The sequence below is a fragment of the Eptatretus burgeri genome, chromosome 2 (genome assembly GCF_056783735.1).
Source record: "Eptatretus burgeri isolate ZD-2024b chromosome 2, Ebu_testis_v1, whole genome shotgun sequence".
Classification (NCBI taxonomy): domain Eukaryota; kingdom Metazoa; phylum Chordata; class Myxini; order Myxiniformes; family Myxinidae; genus Eptatretus; species Eptatretus burgeri.
The window spans coordinates 43,212,719-43,235,019 of NC_140962.1; the positions used below are offsets into that span (position 1 = coordinate 43,212,719).

The window sequence follows — 22,301 nt, forward strand, 5'->3', positions numbered from 1 at the left end:
TTGAGCCAGTTATCTTAATTGGGGAACCACGCTCTCAATGTCCCACCTCATTTACTTATCATGTACAGCCGAGTGAAACTGTCAGTGAGGGCATTGGCTATCTAGCGTAACGAATCAATGGGGTACAACGTCACTTCTATTTAGTACATATGCAATATCGTTTGAATGAAGGAAAAGACAACGTAGGTTTGAAATAGCTTTCCAATGCTTCAATGAGGCATGTATTTGCAGGCACAATTTATAAAGTACATATTTACAAGCAGAAACACAGGAACAGTCTTACCCCTAGCATAGAAGATCCCCTTACACACTTTTAATTATCTAGGGATGGACTGGCAAGCGTTGTGTTTCCTTATACCAGAGAAACGTAATGAGAGAGAGAAAGAGAGAGAGAAAGAGATGAAGACCAGGGCTTTGGGTCAGCCCCTTTCATACCGTATGCAAACAGGTGGGCTTGCGTCAATCCAACGTGCAGGTAAGGGAAGGAAAGTGGAAGAAAGGAAATGGTGTGTGTGTCAGTGCTCAGTGCAGTATTGGGAGAGGTGCAGTGTATGCGATGTAAGCTACAGAGGAAAAAGGTGTGAGGCACACATCAGTACCTCACCCAGATGGGTCAAGAGGTTAATCGTTGATTGCTCTTTGTCAATTATTTTGTGCATTTCAAGTAGATGAATTGGGGGGTGGGAAGGGGGGGTGATTTAGAGATCGAAAGAACAGATCGTGTTTGTTGGTACGGAGCCGCTGCGCACCCGAGGACTGCCTACCTGCTGTCCACCCTCGAGACCCTTTGGTCCGCACCATTTGGTTTCTCCCCCCAACGCGACTTGAACAGGCTGTAATTCGTACTCATAGAAAGGCAGGCAGATTCGGATCTCTTCTCAGGCAGACTCCTGGGTGTGTCAAACAGGCAGCCAGGTTCCTGGGTGCGTTAAACAGATGCCATCTCCGGCGCACACAATTTTTTATTGGCGCTCAGACGGGACAGTGTCTTCAGGGAGCAGAAGTCGCCGCAGCATGCTTTGACACCTGGTGCGTGTGCATTGTCATTGACCGGGCAGGCCCGCCCACTCGCCGCAGGCATCCGCCCTGTGGCTTGCACTTGGCCCTGCAGCTTTCCCCCGTCGGTTACGCCATGGCATTGTAGGTTCTGCCAGAGCATGTAGTAGGATATGCAGTGCGTTGTTGGTATCGGTTGCGCAGCACTAATGTTGGCTTTGAAAGTGTGTCAGTGGTGTTGGTGTGGTTTTGGTGTGGGAAGGTGCAGGGGGGGGGGATAGGATTCAAAATGATTCAGGATGGAAGGTATTTAGAATGGACTAAATGGAGAGAGGGTTTACAGGGTTCGAGAGGTAAAGGGTGAAGGCTTTTCCGGAAACACGGAAAATAGATGTTTGGGAGTGAAAGCGTGAGGAATTAAGATGGATGGAAAGCTGAAAGAAGGATGGACGGTGGATGAAGGAGTCTGAAGGAAGTGAGGAATCACAGCGGAGATGGAACAATGGAACATGCTAACACTCACAACGCATTTTCCCCGTTCCCGAAACGCGGGGAAGGTACATTACTAAGCACATTTAGTTATGAAATATGTAACGAGAGAATCCCTTTATGTGTTGTATGTTCCACCCCGGGGTACATTTCCATAACCGCAACAACGTATTTCCAAACCTGCTCGTTAACCGTTTCCTCCATTGGTTAGACATAGTTTGTCATTAGTAGATGAGAGGTTGCACCCTGTTGATTCACTACGCTAGCCTGGCCGATGTTCCACTCAGCTATACGTAATTAATAGATAAAAGTGGGGCATCGAGAGCACAGTTCCCCATCTGGTATAACTAAATTACCGGTAAGGTAATGCGAGATTTGGGCACGGGGATCCAACCAGATTTCGTCACCTCAGATGGCATCCGTGGTTGCTAAGCAACCCATTGGGTTGCGGAGTTATCCGTGGCTCGTCGGCTTCAGGGTCAAAAATCTGGAAGAGGGTCCAAGAGAGGCCACTCGTGACCAGGCTGGCATACCCATAACAATATATTTGGAGGTTTCGGAAAAGAAAAGAAAAAGTTTTAATGCCTTGTCCTCCCCCTCCCAAATTCAAACGGAGCCGTTTCGTGCCTTGGTTTTGTTGCCTCGTCATGCAAATTCAAATAATGAGTGTCCAAAATGGGAGGTGCAACACTTGATACACACGAGTATGTTCGCAACTGTTCCTGATTCATGTCCATTTAAAACAACTTTTGCATCACACACGTCTGCCTAAGAGATGTGCATCACCAAACCACCGCTAATCTCATTTAAATTTCAGGCGGCTTGGCATTTTCGTTCACCAGAAACTTAATTGAACAATGCTGACCCCTTGACTCATGACAGTGCTGCTGTCTTCAAAACACTCAGAATGCTTTGCACAGCTGTGACATCATTCGTATAGGGGTTGCCAGATTGCACCACTCACACTTCCAGTGATCTATTATTATTTTATGATGCAACCTCAAACTACCCTCATAAAGAAAGGTTTATTGACAAGTCGGAAGTGCAATAAAGGTCACACAAGCACGAATAACGAGCTGAAAGTGTTGGAGTGTTTTACATACCTTAAAACATGTCAGAACGAAATGTCCAACAGCTAAACAAATACGTGACAAAAATCAGGGTGAAGCATAAACATTCCGAGCATGCAAGTGCAGCATATTGTGTACAATGACTATATTAAGCTTCAGCACTCAGAATATTGTTGCGGGTGAATAGAAAGAGCAGCACAAAGGCATTCATTGAAAGAGTTATTTCTTATCGTCCCCGAAATACAAAGGAATACGAAGGCAAAACATTCAAAGGCATCGGACGTGCAATTTGACGCAAACGCCACCTTACTCCAGTCCAGGTGAAAATGAGTTTTAAAAATATATAAAAATATAATTAAGTCAGTTTTGGATTAGCCCCACAGAAAAGTGAAAAGTATGTGAACGTGCCTCCTGCTCGTTCAAGTCACACAATCGATTCCGTGGGTGGGTGAAAGACTGCTGCAACGTCAACTACTGCGTCTCCGATCCCAAAAATAAAAACACCAACACAACGAAGGTGCACCAGACAGCTTGCTAAGTCATTAGGATTGCCATGGATTCAGGTTGTCCTGTTCTGAAAATGCATCCCATACTTACTACAACATCAATAGATACTGCAAGGGTCGTGAACGTAAAGACAATATTTGAAGGAAAAAAAACGAAATAAAATTAGGAATATTTCCTCAAGCACTTGAATCCAGAAAAAGTGACCACAGTGGTGTGCAAACAGCAACAAAAGTTTAAAACATACTTGTATCATAATTTAAACAATTTATATAATCTGTTGTACATAATCTAATGGCTAGTCCACATCAACCACCATTCAGGCAGTGATGCTAACCAAAGACAGAAAAATTACCACGAGGGCAGAGTGCACCGTTTGTTACCTATCAACGGCAGAATCTCTGCCAGAATCATCCAACAGTTAGAACACATGGACAGAACACGATTCAGGCAAGGCCGAGTGTTGCAATGGTGGGACAGGTTTCCCTCATAGTGCTATTGTCTTGGTGTCCGAACAAAGCCGTTCCTTGGTGTCATCAGCCATGGGCTGAGCCGGTTGATCGTTCTCTTCATTTATGGACAATTGTAACATGTGGCGACGGGCAGCAAGGCGTGGGCAGCGGGGACATGTCGAGGCATGGAAACAGGTACGATGGAAACAGGCGCTGCAATCTGCAGGGGGCAGAGTTGGAAAAAAAGTAAAATGACAGATGAAGAATTAAAAGAGAATGATTAGCCGAAAAGAAAGGGATACATATTGTTGCGGTTTTATAAACCGCATGCTGAGATTGAAACACCCACAGCACGTAGACTTTTAGAATAGTTATCTCTGTAATGGACGTTAAGAATAGCGCCTTCCCCATAGGGGTTATTATGTAATTGAATGTGTTGGGTTGGGTAGTTAGCGACCTCTCAACACGTTGGGGGTAATAGACATCAGCGTGTGATGACGTGTGCCTTGACTGCCGTCATCACATGGAGCGTGTGTGTTTTACTGCTATGGCGTTCAACGTGTGCGAGTAACATCAGCATTCTGGAACGTGCGCCAAATTCTCCCATTCCCCTTTATTCTTTAAAGCCCCACAAAGTCTTTGTCTTTTCATCTGTAGAGACGTCGACCCTGTAATGTAATTTATTGCCGTCTTCCCCTGTACTGTATTCCGTTTCGCTAATCCCCGTTTATTCCCCTCCACCCAAAATGACTGCTAACAAACCAAGACACGACCAAGCCTCTCTGAAATGATTTATCCATTCCCTGGCTTTGTGCCATGAACATTGTTGGACGTTTGGGGTTGGTCCCAGGAGCATGGGGTTAGAAGGGATTCCCCCCATGTTAAGTGTGGAGCTCTGTTCATGACGACAGCCAGAAGGATCAAATGACTATCCGGCCAGGCGGCAGAATGGGTGGGGCTGCGGGGGACCCTCCAATGGCTGGCATGGGGCCGGCTCGTGGGGTCTGACGTGGCCCAATGGCTGGTCGCAGGCCGCCTCGGGGGATCTGACGTGGCTCTTTGGCCCCACCTGCTCCCAGGGCTATAAAACTGCACTCGGCGTGCCGATTCCCTCTCTTTCTGTCATCACCCCCGAGCTACCTTGGTCCTGGTTGCCACGATCACTTTCTTCTTTTGCATTGAGCTACCGGGGTCCTGGTCATGGCACGCGCTCGCTTTCTCTCTGCCTGGGTTGTCGCACTCGTTTCTTCATTGGTCTTGGATGTGTTGCTTCATGCTCCCGCCAGAGCTGGTACCAAGTTGGGGAGGATGAGGTACGTACCAGTCCCAATTTGTCTCCCCATGTGTGTTTCCTGTTTTGTTAGCCAGTCGGTAAGGCATAGATCAAGTCTGCAACTTGTACATTTGCTTTCACTTTTTATTTTTAAAAAATAAATACACACCTTGATGACACTCTTTTTATTGCATTTCCCCTTCTTCTGTCCTGGTTTCCTTTGACGCCATTAAAGCGCTTAAGTTCCCCTCCCTCCTTCCCATACCCCTCATCACTCAATGTAAATAAATTATTCTTGTTATATTTCCAATTTGCCTGTGGTTGTCCTTTCTTCCATTGGTCAAGCAATGTCCGTATGTAGATTAGCTGGGAGGTTATAATTCCCCACTAATGGGTTCTCGTATCAGTCCGGCATTGTGCAAGCAGAAAGCTCGGCCGCAGTAAACAAGATCCAAAAAAAGATAACGAAAGCATAATTGCCGAGGGCGCGATTCCCCAATAAGATCACCACGTGTTCTTCGGTAAACGGTGTCAGACGGAGGACCCTAAGTCACGTATTCAAGCTATTGGCTTTCGTGGTCGTTTAGCGACCTGCCGCGACAAAGTTTTTCATGTGCAACGGCCTGCGATTCCCGGTGAGTCCAGGGAGAACCAGGGATACCCACCACCCTCGTAGTACCTCCGTGACCCCAGGTCCACAACAATATCATTGTCGATTGCAGCTTAAAAGCAATTCTTCAACAAGATCACAAAAAAATAAATGAAGACCAAAGCCAATAATACATTTATTTCGAACTATCAGAGTACCCCACCCTCCAGGTCGGTGGAGGTTGTGCATTACTTGCTGAAAAACAAAGTATCATCTGTATTTTGCAATAAGACTCGATAGACATTTGTGTGGTGTGCGTCTAAAGGGGTCTAACGGGTCTAAAGGGCGTAAAGGTCATCGACGTCCCCCCACATCCAATAGTTTAGTTAGGGTCTAATGGGGGTCTCTAAAGGATCTAAAGGGTTTAAAATGCTATAAATCTGATTTTTGGGGGGGGTTTTGATATGCGATGCCACGATGGTATATGCATTGAAATATCACATAATCCGGTTGCTTGTGGGACCTCTAATGAAAGGGAGACAATTCTCATTTGGCTCATACATGCGTAATAGGAGTTTCCCGTTCAAACTATCTATGGCCCTTGGTCTTGGAGTAGTTAACAGACAAAGTGATGGGACTGGTCCATCACAATAGATAAATAACCCAAATAACAACACCTTTGAGAAATCCAAAAAAAACTTCAAAAATAGTATTTTTCGAAAAAAAAACTATTTTCACGGAAAACCGAAGTAGGGCCCCTCTGAGTATACCCCGAAAATTTGGAGTCGATCAATCCAAGTGTCTCAGAGTAGTTCATGGACATAAAGACAGACATACGCACAATGATGATGATGACGATTCACACAAAGACCGAGCACTTAGCAAGGCAAGTCAAACTGCCATATCAATTCATTGTAATATGATTACATCGCGTTTACAAATCAAAATCCTTTCAACAATGTACAAATAAACAGGAAGCACAGTTCAACAGGTTACGAAATTACATCCACGAATTACGTCCAACAGGCGAGTACGTCCACGAAGGTTTAAAACATTTCCAAAATGAAATTTGAAATATTTCATAACCAGTGGCAACTCTATTCAAGTCAAGACCTTTGTTATGTGAGAGGAAACCATTGATAATAAAGAAGATAAGAATAATATTTCTGCAGTTGATCGAAAAAAAAGTACATATTGAAGTAAACGTGTCTGCTTGGAGTGAGAAGCCAGCAAGATTTGGTGGATGAGCCAGCAAGATTTGGTGGATCAGCTTTTTCCTGTCACCTACCCAACTCATCCACCAAATTTGTCATAAATCGTCCACAACTTTTTGAAATATCATGCTATATATCATTTTTGGCCCCATCTCTTAATGGTGAAGAATCACTTAAAAAATATATGTATATTTAATCAGGATCCAGATTCGGATCTTCACCAAAATCAAACAAATATCAGACAACTCTACACTGTACTCCCATTAATACCGCAACGTAATTGAAGGCATTAAATGTGGCACTCATTATCTGCCCACCGTCCTCCACTCCAAAAATAAAAGAAAAATGGAAACTCGTACTAACTTTTCTTTTAATCAACAAGCTCGCACAAATAGCCCAAGACAATCTAAACACAACTACACCTCTTCCTCCCCACTAAATTATAGCTTAAAATATGTGGGTTTCACTTTGTGGAATACTCACAAAATCGTGACAATTCCTCAGGCTTCAACAAAAAGGTCTGTCACAAGTCCTTGGGAATTGCAATATGTGCCCAATGGCTGGACTTCATTGAAAATGCTTTGTTAGCTTTAAGCCTCTTGTTATACCTGTATATGTATACTTTTTAAATGCATCCTATTGCATTGAATTCCATTTAAATACTGAATAACCCTCAAACTGGTGCCTGAACAAACACACTATGTCTGTCCACAGAAACGTGCTCCTTTGACTTTCACCTGAGTGCTACATCAATCAGCCAGATACCCAGAATAGAAGTGCCACTGTCATGCTGTTTGAATTTTGCTCCCAAATGATGCACAAAGGGCATCAAGTTTTCCATCTCGATCAAAGTCTCCTCCCGCAACACGTCAACCCTCGAATTAAAAATGTTTGAAATGCGTCGCAGCATTATTTACACTGTTGCTTCATGAGGCCAAATGCAGAGGGTGAGTATAAATAATAGAAGCAGGGTATCAAATGGCAGTGTTATGCAGAGTTTTTGCATCCCAGAGGTGACCCGCTTGAAGAGTGTACGAGTCACTTATCAAGGTTTTGGAGAAAGCTAAACGTGTACAATACGTACAGTGGTGATCGTAACGTCTGGTGACACAGGTAAGATGCGACAGAATGGCTTTGTTAAATTTTGAATTTTCTTCCATGTTCTAAAGGTGCGAGGTAAATTGTGCAAATGAATAAATAGAACAGGGAAGGTCAGACACACAAGGGAAAGTGCACACAGGCCAGGTACCTGGGCATTGACTGCACTTTTCAAGTTGAAATGCAAATAAGATGTCTGTTGGGTTTTTGCAGAACTCGCAGATGAAGCCCCTCGCTTGACAAAGCTGTAATTTAAAAGAAGGGAGGAAAATCAATAAGCAAACAAGCAGTCATAGACTGGTACTTACGAAATCGTCAACTTGACCTCTGACCTTGTCTAATAAAAGCTGTCTCGAGAGAAGGTAGCGATGCAAACCAGAAGTTTCTACGATGATTCTGTACCAAACCATCAAAAATCGTAACGTCGACCGAAGCAAAAATCTCCATTTCTCCACGCAATTATTTCATATTATTTTATCAAAGTCACAAAACCGTAATATTCGGCCATCCACCAACAATCTTTACATAATCCGACGGCTTAGCGAGTCAGGCATGCGACGATAACCTTTATTGGGATAAAAATGACTTTTAAACACCATCTTTATCGAAAACACCGTCAGCGCGCACACGCAAAACTTTTACATGACTCAACGACGCGTCTGCTCGAGCGCACTGCTCCACGTGACAACCCATGACGCGCGAGTGAAATATTTTTTATACAATCTTAAAACGTCTCCAAAACATCCTATTTTTACCAGAATTTCGACAACCGAGTTTTAAGCGTCCTTAGCGATCGCAAAAACCGAAGACAAAATTAAAATCGAAGTTAAAACGAACTCGTAACGTCGAGCGAAGCAAAAATCTCCATTTCTCCACGTAACTATTCAAGATTATTTTATCAAAGTCACAAAACTGTAGCATTCCGCAGTCGTCTGCACATGTAACCCTTTCTCCCACATTTACATTTTATCTCTCTATAATTCTAGCAGAGTGTGTGTGTGTGTGTGTGTGTGTGTGTGTGTGTGTGTGTGTGTGTGTGTGTGTGTGTGTGTGTGTGTGTGTGTGTGTGTGTGTGTGTGTGTGTGTGTGTGTGTGTGTGTGTGTGTGTGTCCACTGTTTCTCGACAACCACTGGTCCGATCTAATTGAAACTTGCCATGTATATTGCTGGGGACCTGAGTATGTGCCTTTTCAAGGTTTGATATTAATTGGAGAAGTGCTTCCCAAGTTATGGCCATTTATTTACCAAACCAATGACAAGACACGTTGCTGCGTAGGCGTGGCCGATGTGGAAAGGGCGCCATTTAGTTACCGTGGTGTAGGAGTGGCAATGGTCAATGGCAGCAAATGTCATGGCAAGCAAAGACGGGGAGGTAAACTTAATTTTAATTAACTCTGTGTGTGTAAGTATCACGGCAGTTGTTACTTCAATGCAAGCGATAATTCGTGGAATGCATGTGAACATTCCTTTCGGGCACGCACCACTTCTGGATAGTAATGACTTACTGTATCTATCTATAATTCCAGCAATCTCTGTCTGTCTGTCTGTCTGCGACCGCCGTTTCTTGACAACCGCCGATCCGATCTGATTGAAACTTGCCAGGAATATTGCCGGGGCCCCGCAGATGCGCCTTTTCGAGGTTTGATGTCAATCGGACGAGCGGTTCCCAAGTTATGGCCATTTTACTGCTTTTTCAGTGTTGAAAAGGTGTATATATAGCAGCTGAAGGTGTCGTTCCACCTTCTCATGCCAATTTTTCCCCAAATTATTAATAACCGGATGATCACCGGTCCGTTCGGATTGAAACTTGCCAGGAATATTGCCGGGGACCCGCAGATGTTCCTTTTCGAGGTTTGATCGGTCATAAGTGATAATTCTGTACCAAACCATCAAAAATCGAATGTTTTGGATGTTTGACCTCACTGTGACCTTGACCTTTGACCGATTTTGACCAAAATCTAATCAACACGAGCCATCACCCTCCTGAATCACCTGGTGTAATTTGACATTGGTAGCTTCCGTTCTCGAGTTATCTGTACCAAACCATCAAAAATCGAATATTTGACCTCACTGTGACCTTGACCTTTGACCGATTTTGACCAAAATCTAATCAGCACTAGCAATCACCCTCCTGAATCACGTGGTGTAATTTGACATTGGTAGCTTCGTCCGTTCTCGAGCTATCATTTTTTGGATGTTTGACCTCACTGTGACCTTGACCTTTGACCGATTTTGACCAAAATCTAATCAGCACTAGCCATCTCCCTCCTGAATCACGTGGTGTAATTTGACATTGGTAGCTTCTTCCGTTCGAGTTTTCTGTACCAAACCATCAAAAATCGAATATTTGACCTCACTGTGACCTTGACCTTTGACCGATTTTGACCAAAATCTAATCAGCACTAGCAATCACCCTCCTGAATCACGTGGTGTAATTTGACATTGGTAGCTCCTTCCGTTCTCGAGTTATCGTGCCTACAAACAAACAAACAAACAAACAGAAACGGAAGTCATCAATATACTTCCGAAATCTTTAGATTTCGTAAGTAACAAACAGAAAGGGGTGAAAACAGTAACCTCCATCCATCTTCGAAGATGGCGGAGGTTAATTAAACAAATATACAATCGTTTTACCTTTTAAATTTATTCCAAGAAAAGTGAGGTGGGTGAGGGATAAACATATTACGCATTCATTCATATTGTCCTCTGCCATAAATGGAAAACACAAGACTTAGCTCGGAGATGATGATTATTCTGCTATAGGGAAGAGGGTGGAGGTTATAAAGATGTGGATGTCGAAGTTGTGATGGCTGTTGGATCATTGGGAGCACAACAAAGTTTCTTGCTGCATTGCCACATACTAGAAGGATAAAACGATCCTTAAGGCCCGGTCACACCTTGACGTTTTAGCCAACGTATGCCGATTTTTGAATTTTTTTTCTAAAACGCTGGCACACGTTGAATACGTTATTGGTAAGTTTTGATAACATTGAGAGCACGCTGAAAAACACTGCCATACGTCGTTGTACGTTGGCTTTAAATGTTGTACTTTTTGGTTGTCCTCAAATTTTTCATGCTTGAAATTTCACGACGTATGCCGGCGTATAACTCACACGTTCTGCTATGCTGGCCACAAGTTGTATGCACGGTCTGCGATCGTTGACAGACGTCAACACATGCTACTTGTAAGTTAATCATAAGTTGAGACACGCCGAGGTAATGTTTAGCGTACCAAAAACTCATTTCTAACCTGTGATTAACGTGTTGTTGGCACGTTACGCGATCGTTGCTACACATCGACAGACGTTACTTTTAAGTTACTCATAGGCTGAAAGACGTCGGTATAATGGATCGTCCTTGCGTCAGCGTCCACGGCCACGGCCAGGACACTTATTTGCAGCATTCTTCAAACTTTTCTTCGGCATGACGAGGATGTTCACACTTCGATGTCGAGCTTGGCTATGATTCCAATTGTCCATCGGCAGCGTCTATTTAAAATAGTCGAGTTTGAGCGTTTTAACACGCTCAGAAGAAACGCTTCAAATTTCCAAACCCCAGCGTCAAAAAACAAAGGCGAGTGACAGCAATTTAAATCGTTCATTGTAAACAATGAAAATAGCTGAGTGGTACCGTTTAAAAGTCGTTGAGTGTAAAAAAAATCCAATTGTTGAGCGCAAGCGTCTACTTTCAATAGTGGAGATGCAGCCATTTAAATCGTTGAGTTTATCATTTAAATCGTTAAATCGTTAAACGCAAGGACGATCCATCATAACCCACACCCTCCCCCTTACACTCACCTACTACTGCCAACATGAACAAACTACTACTAATACTAATACTAATACTGATACTGATACTGATAATGATACTGTTACTGCTGACATGGACATCGACTCAAAAAGGACTTGAAAACACTGTTGGGTTCCCCTTTTATGAGCAGCATTTTTATATACCAATTCCCAAAACCGCTGGGAACACGTCTTTATATGGCAGTTGTAAGCTAGAAACACGTTAATTTTTTTTTTTTTTGTCGACCGGAAGACGTCATTGGAATACGTCTACATACGTCGATGTGTGTTGGGACGACGTAAAGAATTGGTTCAAAGCACGTCAAACATAAGTTAGAAATAAGTTTCGCGTAAAAAAAAAGACATTACCGCGACGTGTTTCGACTTATGAGTAGCTTATAAGTAGCCTTTGTGGACGTGTGTAAGCGTCCACATATTGTGTGTAAAACTTATCCCCATCGCATGCGGAACGTGTGTCATACGCCGAGTACGTCGTAAAATTTTGAACATGTTTAAAATTTCTTGACGTACTCTACTTACTACGACGTATGATAGCGTACTTTAGCATTGTACTCACGTATACCAAACTTACTCATACCGTATTTGACGAGTCCCAACGTTTTAGACACATTTTTCTTAGGTCGGCATACGCTGGCAAGATCGCCAAGGTGTGACCGCGATGTTGACACTTCCATTTCTACGGCAGTTATGATTCGAATCGTTGTGCATCAGCCTTTTAATAGGCTACGTCACGACATCGTCGGCGATGCGTGCAACGCTTTATGCCTAAGTTAGACTATCGTTGGGCATCGGTTGTGTAGGCCGACAACAGGTTCAGCATTCGTTGGTATAAGTTATCTATAACACAACGAAACGTTCTGTGTCCGTTACCAATGCGGTATACATAAGACCAAGTCGCTATGAATACGTCCGAATCTTTTAAAAAAAACATCAAAAGTTCAACGTAAGCCAGCGTTTTAGATACATTTTAATACGTTGCCATCGCTGGCTAAAACGTCAAGGTGTGACCGGGCCTTTAGCCACGTTTATCCAGAGCAGATCTTCCCTGCTTGGAGAGGAAGTATGAGATGGTATCCTCTTCCAAAATAATCCCGTCTCTTCGGAATTAAAAACCTGCTGCGGCATAAATCGTTTAGCCTCAATTAGTTCCATGAGCCACGGTTGAACTGGAGCCTTCGTTCCCGGGTGCCTCGTGAAAATGTTGATAAACCTTAATGATTTCTCTCGTAAGCTGGTCCACTTAAAGTCAAAGTGAATCCACAATGTCATTTCCTGTTTGATGGCGATTCATTATTAAACTTAGCTTCGTCCCGATATGCTGGTCTGATTACGACAATTAACGGTGCGTGATAAACAAAAGGCTCGTAATAGGAGGTAATTGCACATGCGGACGCAAACAATGACACATCTTGGCTCAAAAACCGCGATTGGCCGAAATGAAATACCGCGATAACTACAGAGATGCCAACTTTTGGAAATCAGAATTAGGGAGGATTTGCAACCGACACCAAATAATGTGCGCGAAGCGCACATCTCGAGCGCGGAGCGCTCGACCCTTGCGGCGGGGTCCAGGGCCCGCCTTAGGGCCCTGGAAGCTCTGGGGTTCTAGACGCTCTCTAGTGCCCTCTGAGCCCTATTTTGGAGCATTTAACATGTTAAGAATTCCCACTTTTTGAACAAAAAAGGGGAAAATTGTGCACTTTTTAATGTTACATGTATGTTAATATTAGTAAGTTAGGGGACAATCAAAGATTAACAAAAAGCACAAAAGAAGCAATATTTTTCTTACCTTACTGGCTGGTACTACTGCTGCTTGCTTTTTCCATGGCAGCTTTGCTGAGTGACAGCTGTGTGGCTCTTTTAGCCCTTCTGATTATGTCTTTGCTGTATTCTCTCTGGTAGCAAGGGGTGTTATGAGCTAGTTTTTCAATTAAGAGAGCTTCCAGGGTTTTGACACTCAAATTGGGACGAAATTCAGTATGATTCTTCCGTACAAGACTGAGTGCCCGCTCACATGATGCGTTCGAATGAGGAATGACCAAGATTCCCTTCATCACTTTGCTCAAATTAGGATACTTCTTGGCACCAGTGCAGGGATCTGTGAGCTGTGAAATCCGATGCCACTGCTCATCCAGTCTCACTGTCTCAGTAGCAATTGTAGCTATGGAGGCGTCTGCCTGGTAGTGAGCGAATTCACTCTCAAGACTGTCTATGTCACTATCACCGCCACTGAACAGACAGGGGAATTTCTTGATGAAAAACTCCACACAGTCAAACCCCACTTCTTGGTGTAGCTTAACATCCAGCACCTGAGCATGCTTGGCTAATTCATCATCTAGCGGCCAGGTTTTGAAGATGTAATTGCAGGCTTTCACATAATATGAGCGAACTGCACTGAAGAAACCTTGGATGTCTGACTCACTCAGAGTGAAGGTGGATTTCTTGAGACTCCTTTGTTCCCTTATATACAGTTTGGCATCGTTCCCAATCATGAGGTCCTCATCATTCTTCTGATGATTTCTGTCAGAGAAGGGTACATTTACCAGAGCAACCGATGACACCGATGGTTTCAAAAACCGTACGAAGATATCTTTCAGAAGACCATTCAATTCTCCGTGCAGGAGATGAATACAGGGTTCGTCTCTTTGGAGCAGAAGATTCCCCTTCTCAAAAAGCTTGTTAGCATATCGAAGGAAGAAACAATAGAGTTTTGTTTGTGGAGACAAGAACATCCTGTTGACACGTTTTTCTCTAGATTCCTGCACAGTGTTTGAGGAAGATGCGCTTTTAGTTGTAGAACTCGTAGTACACTTAGCCGCAGGGCGATCACACTTGCGTTTCCTGCCAGCAGAAGAGGTCAGACTCGTAGTACCAGATCCAATTTTACGTTTGAGGAGAGAGCTTGAGGTAGGTGCAGCCAAGGAAGAAGACCTCTGATTCGAAGGTTTTGCTGAGCTTCTATCAAGTGATTTGGCAAAAGCAGAAGTTAACTTGGGTCCTTCTTTGCCTGTAGATGGGACTATCACAGTCTTTCTCGACTCTGAAGGGATCTGCTTTGTAGATGAACGTGATGAAGGGCCGGTGATGCTACCTGCTCTCAGCATTGGTTTTGGTGCTGTCCCTGCTGTCTTCTTCGCAGCAGATACTGCAGTGGTAGTGGTGAATGCTGCTCCACTAGTGCTTGATCCTGCAGTGCCAGTACTGGCAGTAGATACAGTGCCGTCCTTCTTGCTCGTTGTTAGAGTCTTGGCTACAGTTGGTTGCATTTTTCTTCGTACTTCTTCTTTGAAGAAGAGGCGAAGTGGCTCCCACTGTTCAATCAGCCTGTCTAGGCACTGACCAAGGGACAGCCACCTTGTTGCGACATGCTTCAGAATCTTGTGTGTCGGTGCATCACAGAGTTCTTGCAGTGCTTTCACTCCTTTGACGCGTTTACTACTTTTGTCCAAGTAGTAGTAAATATCGATGAGAAAGTCATCTAATTCAATGGGTAAGGCCTGAGCCGCCTTCTTGGCCGTATTGTGCATCATATGGCAAGGGCATCCCATGATGTAGCACTCTGGATTTTGTTTGTGGATATAAGCAGCGACTCCTTTGTGCTTGCCCACCATGACAGAGGCATTATCAGCACAAAAGGAAACACAATTTCCCCACGGAATTTTCCTGTCACTGAACTCATGATCAAGCAGTTTGAAAATGTTTTCTCCAGTGGAATGTTGTTTGCACGCAGGCAAACTTAGCAAACCTTGCTTCACAATCCCAGCACTGTTGTCATAGTACGAAATCAGGACAGGATATAGCTGGGCCTCACCACTGTCATTGCTACCGTCTGTAGCTAGGCTAAATGGAGCTAGTCTAGCAATATCGGCAATAGATGAAGCAGTAACATTTGACAACTCACCAATTATTGCTGAAGTTTTTGTTCTTGCACATCCATACTTTGAAGCAACTTTTGAATCTGGAAACATCTTTAGAAATAGAGGTCCAGCATGATCTGAGACTGATATGGGCAAGTTATGTTCCACAATAAATCCACTAAAGAGAAGTTCCGCTCGGGTAACATCCTCTTCCTCGCTTGTCCCTTGTTTGGTGAAATAATTCAGAAGTGTACCGGTACTCGTGCTCGAAGATCTCTCTTTTGCAATGTCTGTGTGCCGTTTGCTTCCAACATGCTTCCGAATATCATCGCGACCTCCGTGCTCAACTGAAATATCAACGCTGCATACTGTACAATACGCATGATGAATTCCTCTTTCAGACTTTCGAATACACGGGTATTAGAGACTGTATTCGGTCTTGTACTTCTGAGACCATTTCTTGGTCTTCGTAAGCTTCTTTTCTGCCATTTCGTAATCAACATCGAGGGCTTGAAGCATCGGTAACTTCGAAGTCGATGTTCCACAGCTGCAGCGCGACTCGTAGAACTCTAGCGGCTGTTAAACACCGCACGGTGGTCGTGACCGCCGGGCTGGTACGGGGCCCAGCTGCATGCAGTGAGCGTATCGCATGCATATACACTGTGCATACATACTGCATGCACTGTATTGCACACATACCGCATGCACTAAATCTCAGTGCATGATCGCATAAGCGAGATCCAGACCCAATGTTTCGCTGCTCCTCATTTGAATTTGCAATTTTTTACGTACAATTTGGTAGCAGCGAACGTTATGGAGTTACCACATGCTATACGTAGCAGACGATGCTTTTCATTCAATTCTCATACTAGTACATTCTGATTAGTGAACAGTGCAAAAATATCAAAATTTCGGGAGGATAAGGATAGTGATCGTAAGGGCGGGAGTTTGGGTGAATTTTCGGAAGCCTCCCGATGAAATCGGGAGGGTTGGCATCTGTGTAACTAAATCGGAACACAATAGATTGCCCACGATTGGTCGAAACCCGCGATATTAGAGGATTTACTGTATCGAAAAATAATAATAAACAGGAGTAAATCAATAGGGTACCAGTCTGTAAGGCTTGTACCATAACAATAATAATATTAACACACTGCCGTCCTGATGGTATGCACAGATACATTACCCCCACCAGTCACCACCCAACCCCCTCCCACCCCCAATCCCCTGCCTAATCTCTTAGAGAATGGTGTTTTTAGTTAGACCAAAAAAAACAACAAAAAGACCAATAATAATAGTAGAAACGATTATATTTAAATAAAAAGTTGCACATTATGGATCACCCTGTATATAAACTTATGAAGCATCGCTCCTGTAAAGAAAAAAAAGAAGTGCCATAAATGGCTGATGAAGATACGGCCATAACTCCCATGCCGCATCAACAGGTAGATGAAAGAACAGCACCCAAGTGTCACAAAATGGAGATTTAAGATCAATCAGCGTCAATGCAGTTATCGGCAGTGGCTTCCCATGGTGGTTGTAACAGCCGCAGCAATAGTGAGGTCACTTGTAATCGCAAGCTCTGACTCACGTTAGTGCAGAACAGCTTGGAACAAAATGGTAAAATAACGACTGGAGATCCTGCCGTCTTCACAGAACACCCACGATCATGCACACAACAGCCCACAAGCCATACACAGATGCAAATTGTGTCAAAAGAGGGCCAATTCAAAATACCCCTCTCCTTTTTCCATGTTGTGAACCATTATTTTTTTTCTCGAAACTGTGTATGAATAGAAAGCAGAAGCTGTTGTGCAAATGATTCTTGGTTTTAAAGACTGAAAATAAATAATCATATTACTAATCACCAATAAAGGGTTTCCCCTCAATGAGGTCCATCAGATTGGAAATATTACAAATATCTTTAGTGAGCATTCACTGAAACAAGTTCCATAGATGTGTGGTGAATACCTCAATGTTCAAGGAAGAGAGCTGCACAAACTAAATTTGTTCATTACTTCTTAATATAAATATGATACCTGACAGCTTTCAATGTGCTGAGTGCTGGCGGGCAGGAGGGGCTGAAGGCGTAGGGCAAGCATTCCGGAGCGAGCATCCATAAGCTCCCCAAGGGAGTACACATGCAACTCGTTGGTCAGGTGTGACGGCAGTGCAGAAAACTGCTCACGCAAGCTAGAACAAATGGTCAACAGACGTGGATCGATTGCTTACACAATATGGCTTGTATTAGGAGGCACAGAATAAGGCAAGATCAATACACAGTAATTCTAAAAACGTGCATGCACTGCACTCCCATTACCTCTTTCATGACCAACTTCCGAATTGCACGAGTTACAAGACCAGTTTTTGTTATTCAGTACACTGCAACACTCAGCAAAACATCTCATTTATTTAATTATGAGCAATGCATCACGAAAAAAAAAAGATACATAAAAAAAAAATACCATCAAAAATTAAACTAGAAAAAGTCTCGCACCCACTCTGTCTGCGATATGATAACCACTCCCCCCCCCCCCCTTTCCGTATTTACGCAGGGTGTTCAAGGTCTGCCAGCAACCACCTTCTGGTAATACCACCAAAATCGAGAATCACTGCTCACCTTCACTCTTTCATTCCTTTTTTTCCCCACCTTTGGAACAAACTCCCTCACTCTCTTCAATCCCACTCTTTTCTCAAGGTCTTCAAAACAGCCGTTCACCACCATCTCTGATCTTCCCCCATCCAAAATCACGATCTTTTCTACCCTTGTTAATCCACCCCAAACTCACCTCCTTCAAATTCCCTGCTTTCCCTCCTGAAAGCCCCTATCGTGTAAGGACCTTAAAGTCCCTGTAGTGTCCATCTTGTTTACCTTGTGCACCTCGCCCCATCCCTCACCCTTCCACAGATCTCTTCACTCTTCATGTCTCTGTTCCACACTGTTTTGTCCTTCCCTCTCCCACCCATCTTACCTCATGCTCCCCTTGTTGGACGTTCCGTGTGTTTGTTCTCATCTGAGCTTTGACATTGTATACCAAAAAAAAAAATTAAAAAAAATAATGAAATAGAAGGGCACTCTGGAGAGCGCATACATCCGCCATGCAATGCCTGATCCACGAGAACATATCGGGTCCAATACATTTTTCAAATGTCATGCTCGATATCTGGCCTGATCTCTCAATGGTGAAGAAACACTTTTAAAATTAAACAATTCTCGTATCCAGATCCAGATTCGGATCTTCATTAAAATCAAATCAGTTCGTCCTTGTCACACACCCAACATGTCCACAAAATTTTCACCCTGTTCTGTGCACAACTTTTTGAGATATCCTGCACACAGACAAACAAACAAACAGACAGAATAGGGGTGAAAACATAACCTCATTCACCTTTGGTGGCAGAGGTAACTAGAAAGTAGAAATTCATGCAAATGTGTCAATGGATATGCCTCTGCACACGTTACATGTCAACCCACTGTTACATTTGATCTCGATTCAAATCGACATGAAAAAGTAAAGGTTCAGAGAGAGAGAGAGAGAGAGAGAGAGAGAGAGAGAGAGAGAGAGAGAGAGAGAGAAATAATTTTTTTACATTTTCATTAACAGTCCAATAGGGCCACCAGACGAAGTGACCAATGACATGACACCACACAGCGCTTATAGAAAGTCGATACACCCTTTCAAAATTTTCACCTTTTGTTGCCTTATGGCCTGGAATTAAATTGCATTAAATCAGACTTTTCCACCTTTATTTACACCATAACCCACAGCTTCCAAGGGAAAAACGAATTCAACAAATTTCAGAAAATGAATTAAAAATACAAAAACTACAATATTTTGGTTGGTTAAGTGTCTACCCCCCTGATAACAGCAATTGCAAATTAGCTCAGGTATAACCAATCACCTTCAAAATCACACATACCAAGTGAATTGGTCTCCACCTGCGTTAAATTGCAGAGATTCTGATTTTTATCTCTGCCACCGAAGGTGAAGGAGGTTATGTTTTCACCCCTTTCTGTCTGTCTGTCTATCTGTCTGTCTGTTTGTGTACAGGATATCTCAAAAAGTAGTGGACGGATCCGGATGAAATTTTGTGGACAGGTTGGTTTGGTGTGTGACAAGGACGAACTGATTATGTTTTGGTGAAGATCCGGATCCGGATCCACCTACTAGAATTTTTTCAGTGATTCTTCATCATTGAGAGATAGGGCCAAAAACGATATATAGCAAGATATCTCAAAAAGTTGTAGATGAATTCGGATGAAACCTGGTGGAAACGTTGGGTGTGTGACAAGGAAGAACTGATTCAATTTTGGTGAAGATCTGAATTCAGATCTTGATACGAGAATTATTTAGTTTTTAAAGTGATTCTTCACCATTGAGAGATAGGGCCAAAAATTACAATAATAATGAAAATTGACGATTTTATGTGACAATGACCTTTGACCTTTTGACCAAATAATTATTAATTTGACCTCTCCAAAGCGAACGCTCCAACCATTATGCTACCGAGGCTTGTAAAAGATGGATTCAAAGTTGCAGTCCTCAACAGTCAGAGGAGTGTTTAACCCACTCAACCAAGCTGCTATATCAAATCTAGAAATAAACGAAGTTTTAAAAGGGGGTCAAGTGTTTCCTCTTTTCAAACAGCCCAATCTCTGACGACCAGATTGGATTCTGTCCCCTCCAGACAGGCTGCTGATTATCTCTCAGGAATGGTTGGAGGCTCTAAAATTTCAAACAAGAAAAATAGCATTCAAAGATTGCAGACCCTCGCCAGGACTTGTTTTGTGTGGTGTGGTGTTTGTGTAGTGCATTTTGTGTGGTGTTTGTCGACTGGTGCGTTACGGAATTAATAATAAACATAACTGGAACTGCCACTTGATAACTGCTGGCAGTGATGGACCGGGTCCCAAGATGTCCTGCTTTGATGCAATTCCACTTTGATTGGACACCTGATCCTGACTCAGGACATTAATTTATTATTCAACTGGATTTAGAATGGGATTAAAATAAATTCAATTCAAATCAAATAAAGACCAAATAGGTACAGTCCTGCATTAGAGTAATCAGAAGGAACCTGAACAAGGAAAAAGCAAAGATGAAGTCATCAGGACGAACCTTGATAGGATTCGGGTTTCAGCTGCAACTCCTCTACCCACAAACCTGTCCAGGCACAGCCAAGTGAGCCTTTTCAAAATACAAAATAATCAAAAAGAACCCAGATTCAAAGAATTAAATAATTCTGGCCACCAGACCATGTGTCCAATCAGGTTGAAATTTAAAACATATTATTCCCCATCACTACTAGATCATAATTATGAAATTTCATGTCGATTGGTGAAGCGGTTCAAGAGAAGGATTTAAAAAAAAAAAGATTTTCGCTCAATCCAATATTGCTGCCAGACCATGTGACATCAATTATTTGTGAATACCCTGGTATCCCCAAAGCTTCGGGAACATCTGTGTGACGTTTCCCCTCGATCTGTCCAGCTGTTCTGGAGAAGAAGATTTTTGTAATAGGTTTTAGGGTAAATACAATATGGCTGCCAAGCCATGTGACCAATGACATCATATGTGTGAACCTTTTGTTCCTCATGGATAGGCGGTCATACGTGTAAAATTTCACCTCGATCTGTTCAGCCATTTCAGAGATTTTTGAACTTAAAAAAAATTTTTTTTAAACAATATGGTTGCTGAATCACATGACCGATGAAGTCATCTTTTTTTTTTCTGTGGACCATTTTATCTCCAGATGACCTTCAAAGATTTTCATACTTATCAGATGTAGCGTTCTACATATGCAATTATTATGTCAAAATGAAGGCACCTTTGATGTCATAAAAAATAATCAAACATTCCCCATGAGGAGTACCTGCTATGTGTCAAGTCTCATTTTTTTTTCCTTGGTGCGGTTTCAGTGATACAGAGGTCCAAAGTTTTCCCGTTTTTCCAACATGACTGCCACACCACGTGACCTATGACATCATAATTATAAATAAAACATTCTACATGAGTAGTCGCTACTATGGTGAAAATTTCGTCACAATCCAAGGAGCAGTTGCGGAGAAAAACACTAAAGTTCTGTGCGGACAAACAAACAAACGGACCCAAATGCAATATCCTCTCCTCCAGCGAGGGTAACAAGGGGTCAGGACTTGTTTCCTTGGACATATCTCAGGAATGTGACAATCTAACATTCAGCATTGCTTGACAAGCTCTCTGTCGGTGGCATGCAAGGCCGCGGTTATACCCCGACTTCTGACTTCCCCCACTCGTGCAGTCAACATGTTGCTCTCAATGGAACCATCTCTTCTCCTCTCCCAGTGTCGGCTGGGGTGCTCCAAGGTCGTTTTTTGGGCACAATCTTGTTCCTCATTTCGATAAAACATCCTCTCCAATGCTCCAGAAAACACTTCCTTTTTGTAGACGACTCCACATTATAAGTGTACAGTAACCACTCCCACTGACAGGCAAATGGCAGATGTCTGTCTGTCTGTCTGTCTGTCTGTCTGTCTGTCTGTCTGTCTCGATATGACAGCTCCTTTAATCCTGGAAAATCTCGCACTCACCCTGTCATTCCAGAACTATGACAAAACGAACCCTCCAAACTATTTCATGGTTAGCCAATGGAAGAGTTTGGTCTCTTGAACTTCAATGCCTCACCATCAGCTAAGCCAGCTTCTGGATTTACCACAAAGCAAGCCACAGGCTGGACCTCATCCATCGTTTCATGAAAAATCAAAACTACTTGCAGCCGACAAGGGCTTCATCCATAGCACAATGGAGGACCCTATGGGCTGATGCCACAGCATCACATCTGTCTTTCCTGGAATCTGTCAAATCTAAAAACCTCAACATTATTGGAATCTCCCAAAATGAGGCTGAAGAACAAAGCCTGTTCTTTTACTGCAGACAGGTCAATGACTTCTATTTTTTTTGTCATGACCT

At 43.1% G+C, this 22,301-nt stretch overlaps 1 protein-coding gene across 5 annotated transcripts in view; it reads right to left on the bottom strand.

Moving 5' to 3' along the window:
- Window positions 1-2,491: 2,491 nt before the first annotated feature.
- Window positions 2,492-22,301, bottom strand: part of RUBCN (rubicon autophagy regulator) — a 71,150-nt gene continuing 51,340 nt past the window's right edge. For 4 of the 5 annotated variants that reach the window (XM_085869141.1, XM_085869142.1, XM_085869143.1 and 1 more), the window contains exons 19-21: window positions 17,391-17,544; window positions 7,837-7,930; window positions 2,492-3,731 (exon numbers count right to left, since the gene is read on the bottom strand). In XM_085869141.1, coding sequence (XP_085725267.1) covers window positions 3,547-3,731; window positions 7,837-7,930; window positions 17,391-17,544 — 433 coding nt within the window. In that variant the 3' untranslated portion in view covers window positions 2,492-3,546. Of the gene's footprint in view, window positions 3,732-7,836; window positions 7,931-17,390; window positions 17,545-18,878; window positions 21,329-22,301 lie in introns of those variants that run through there. The other variant, XM_085869144.1, reaches the window with a different exon arrangement.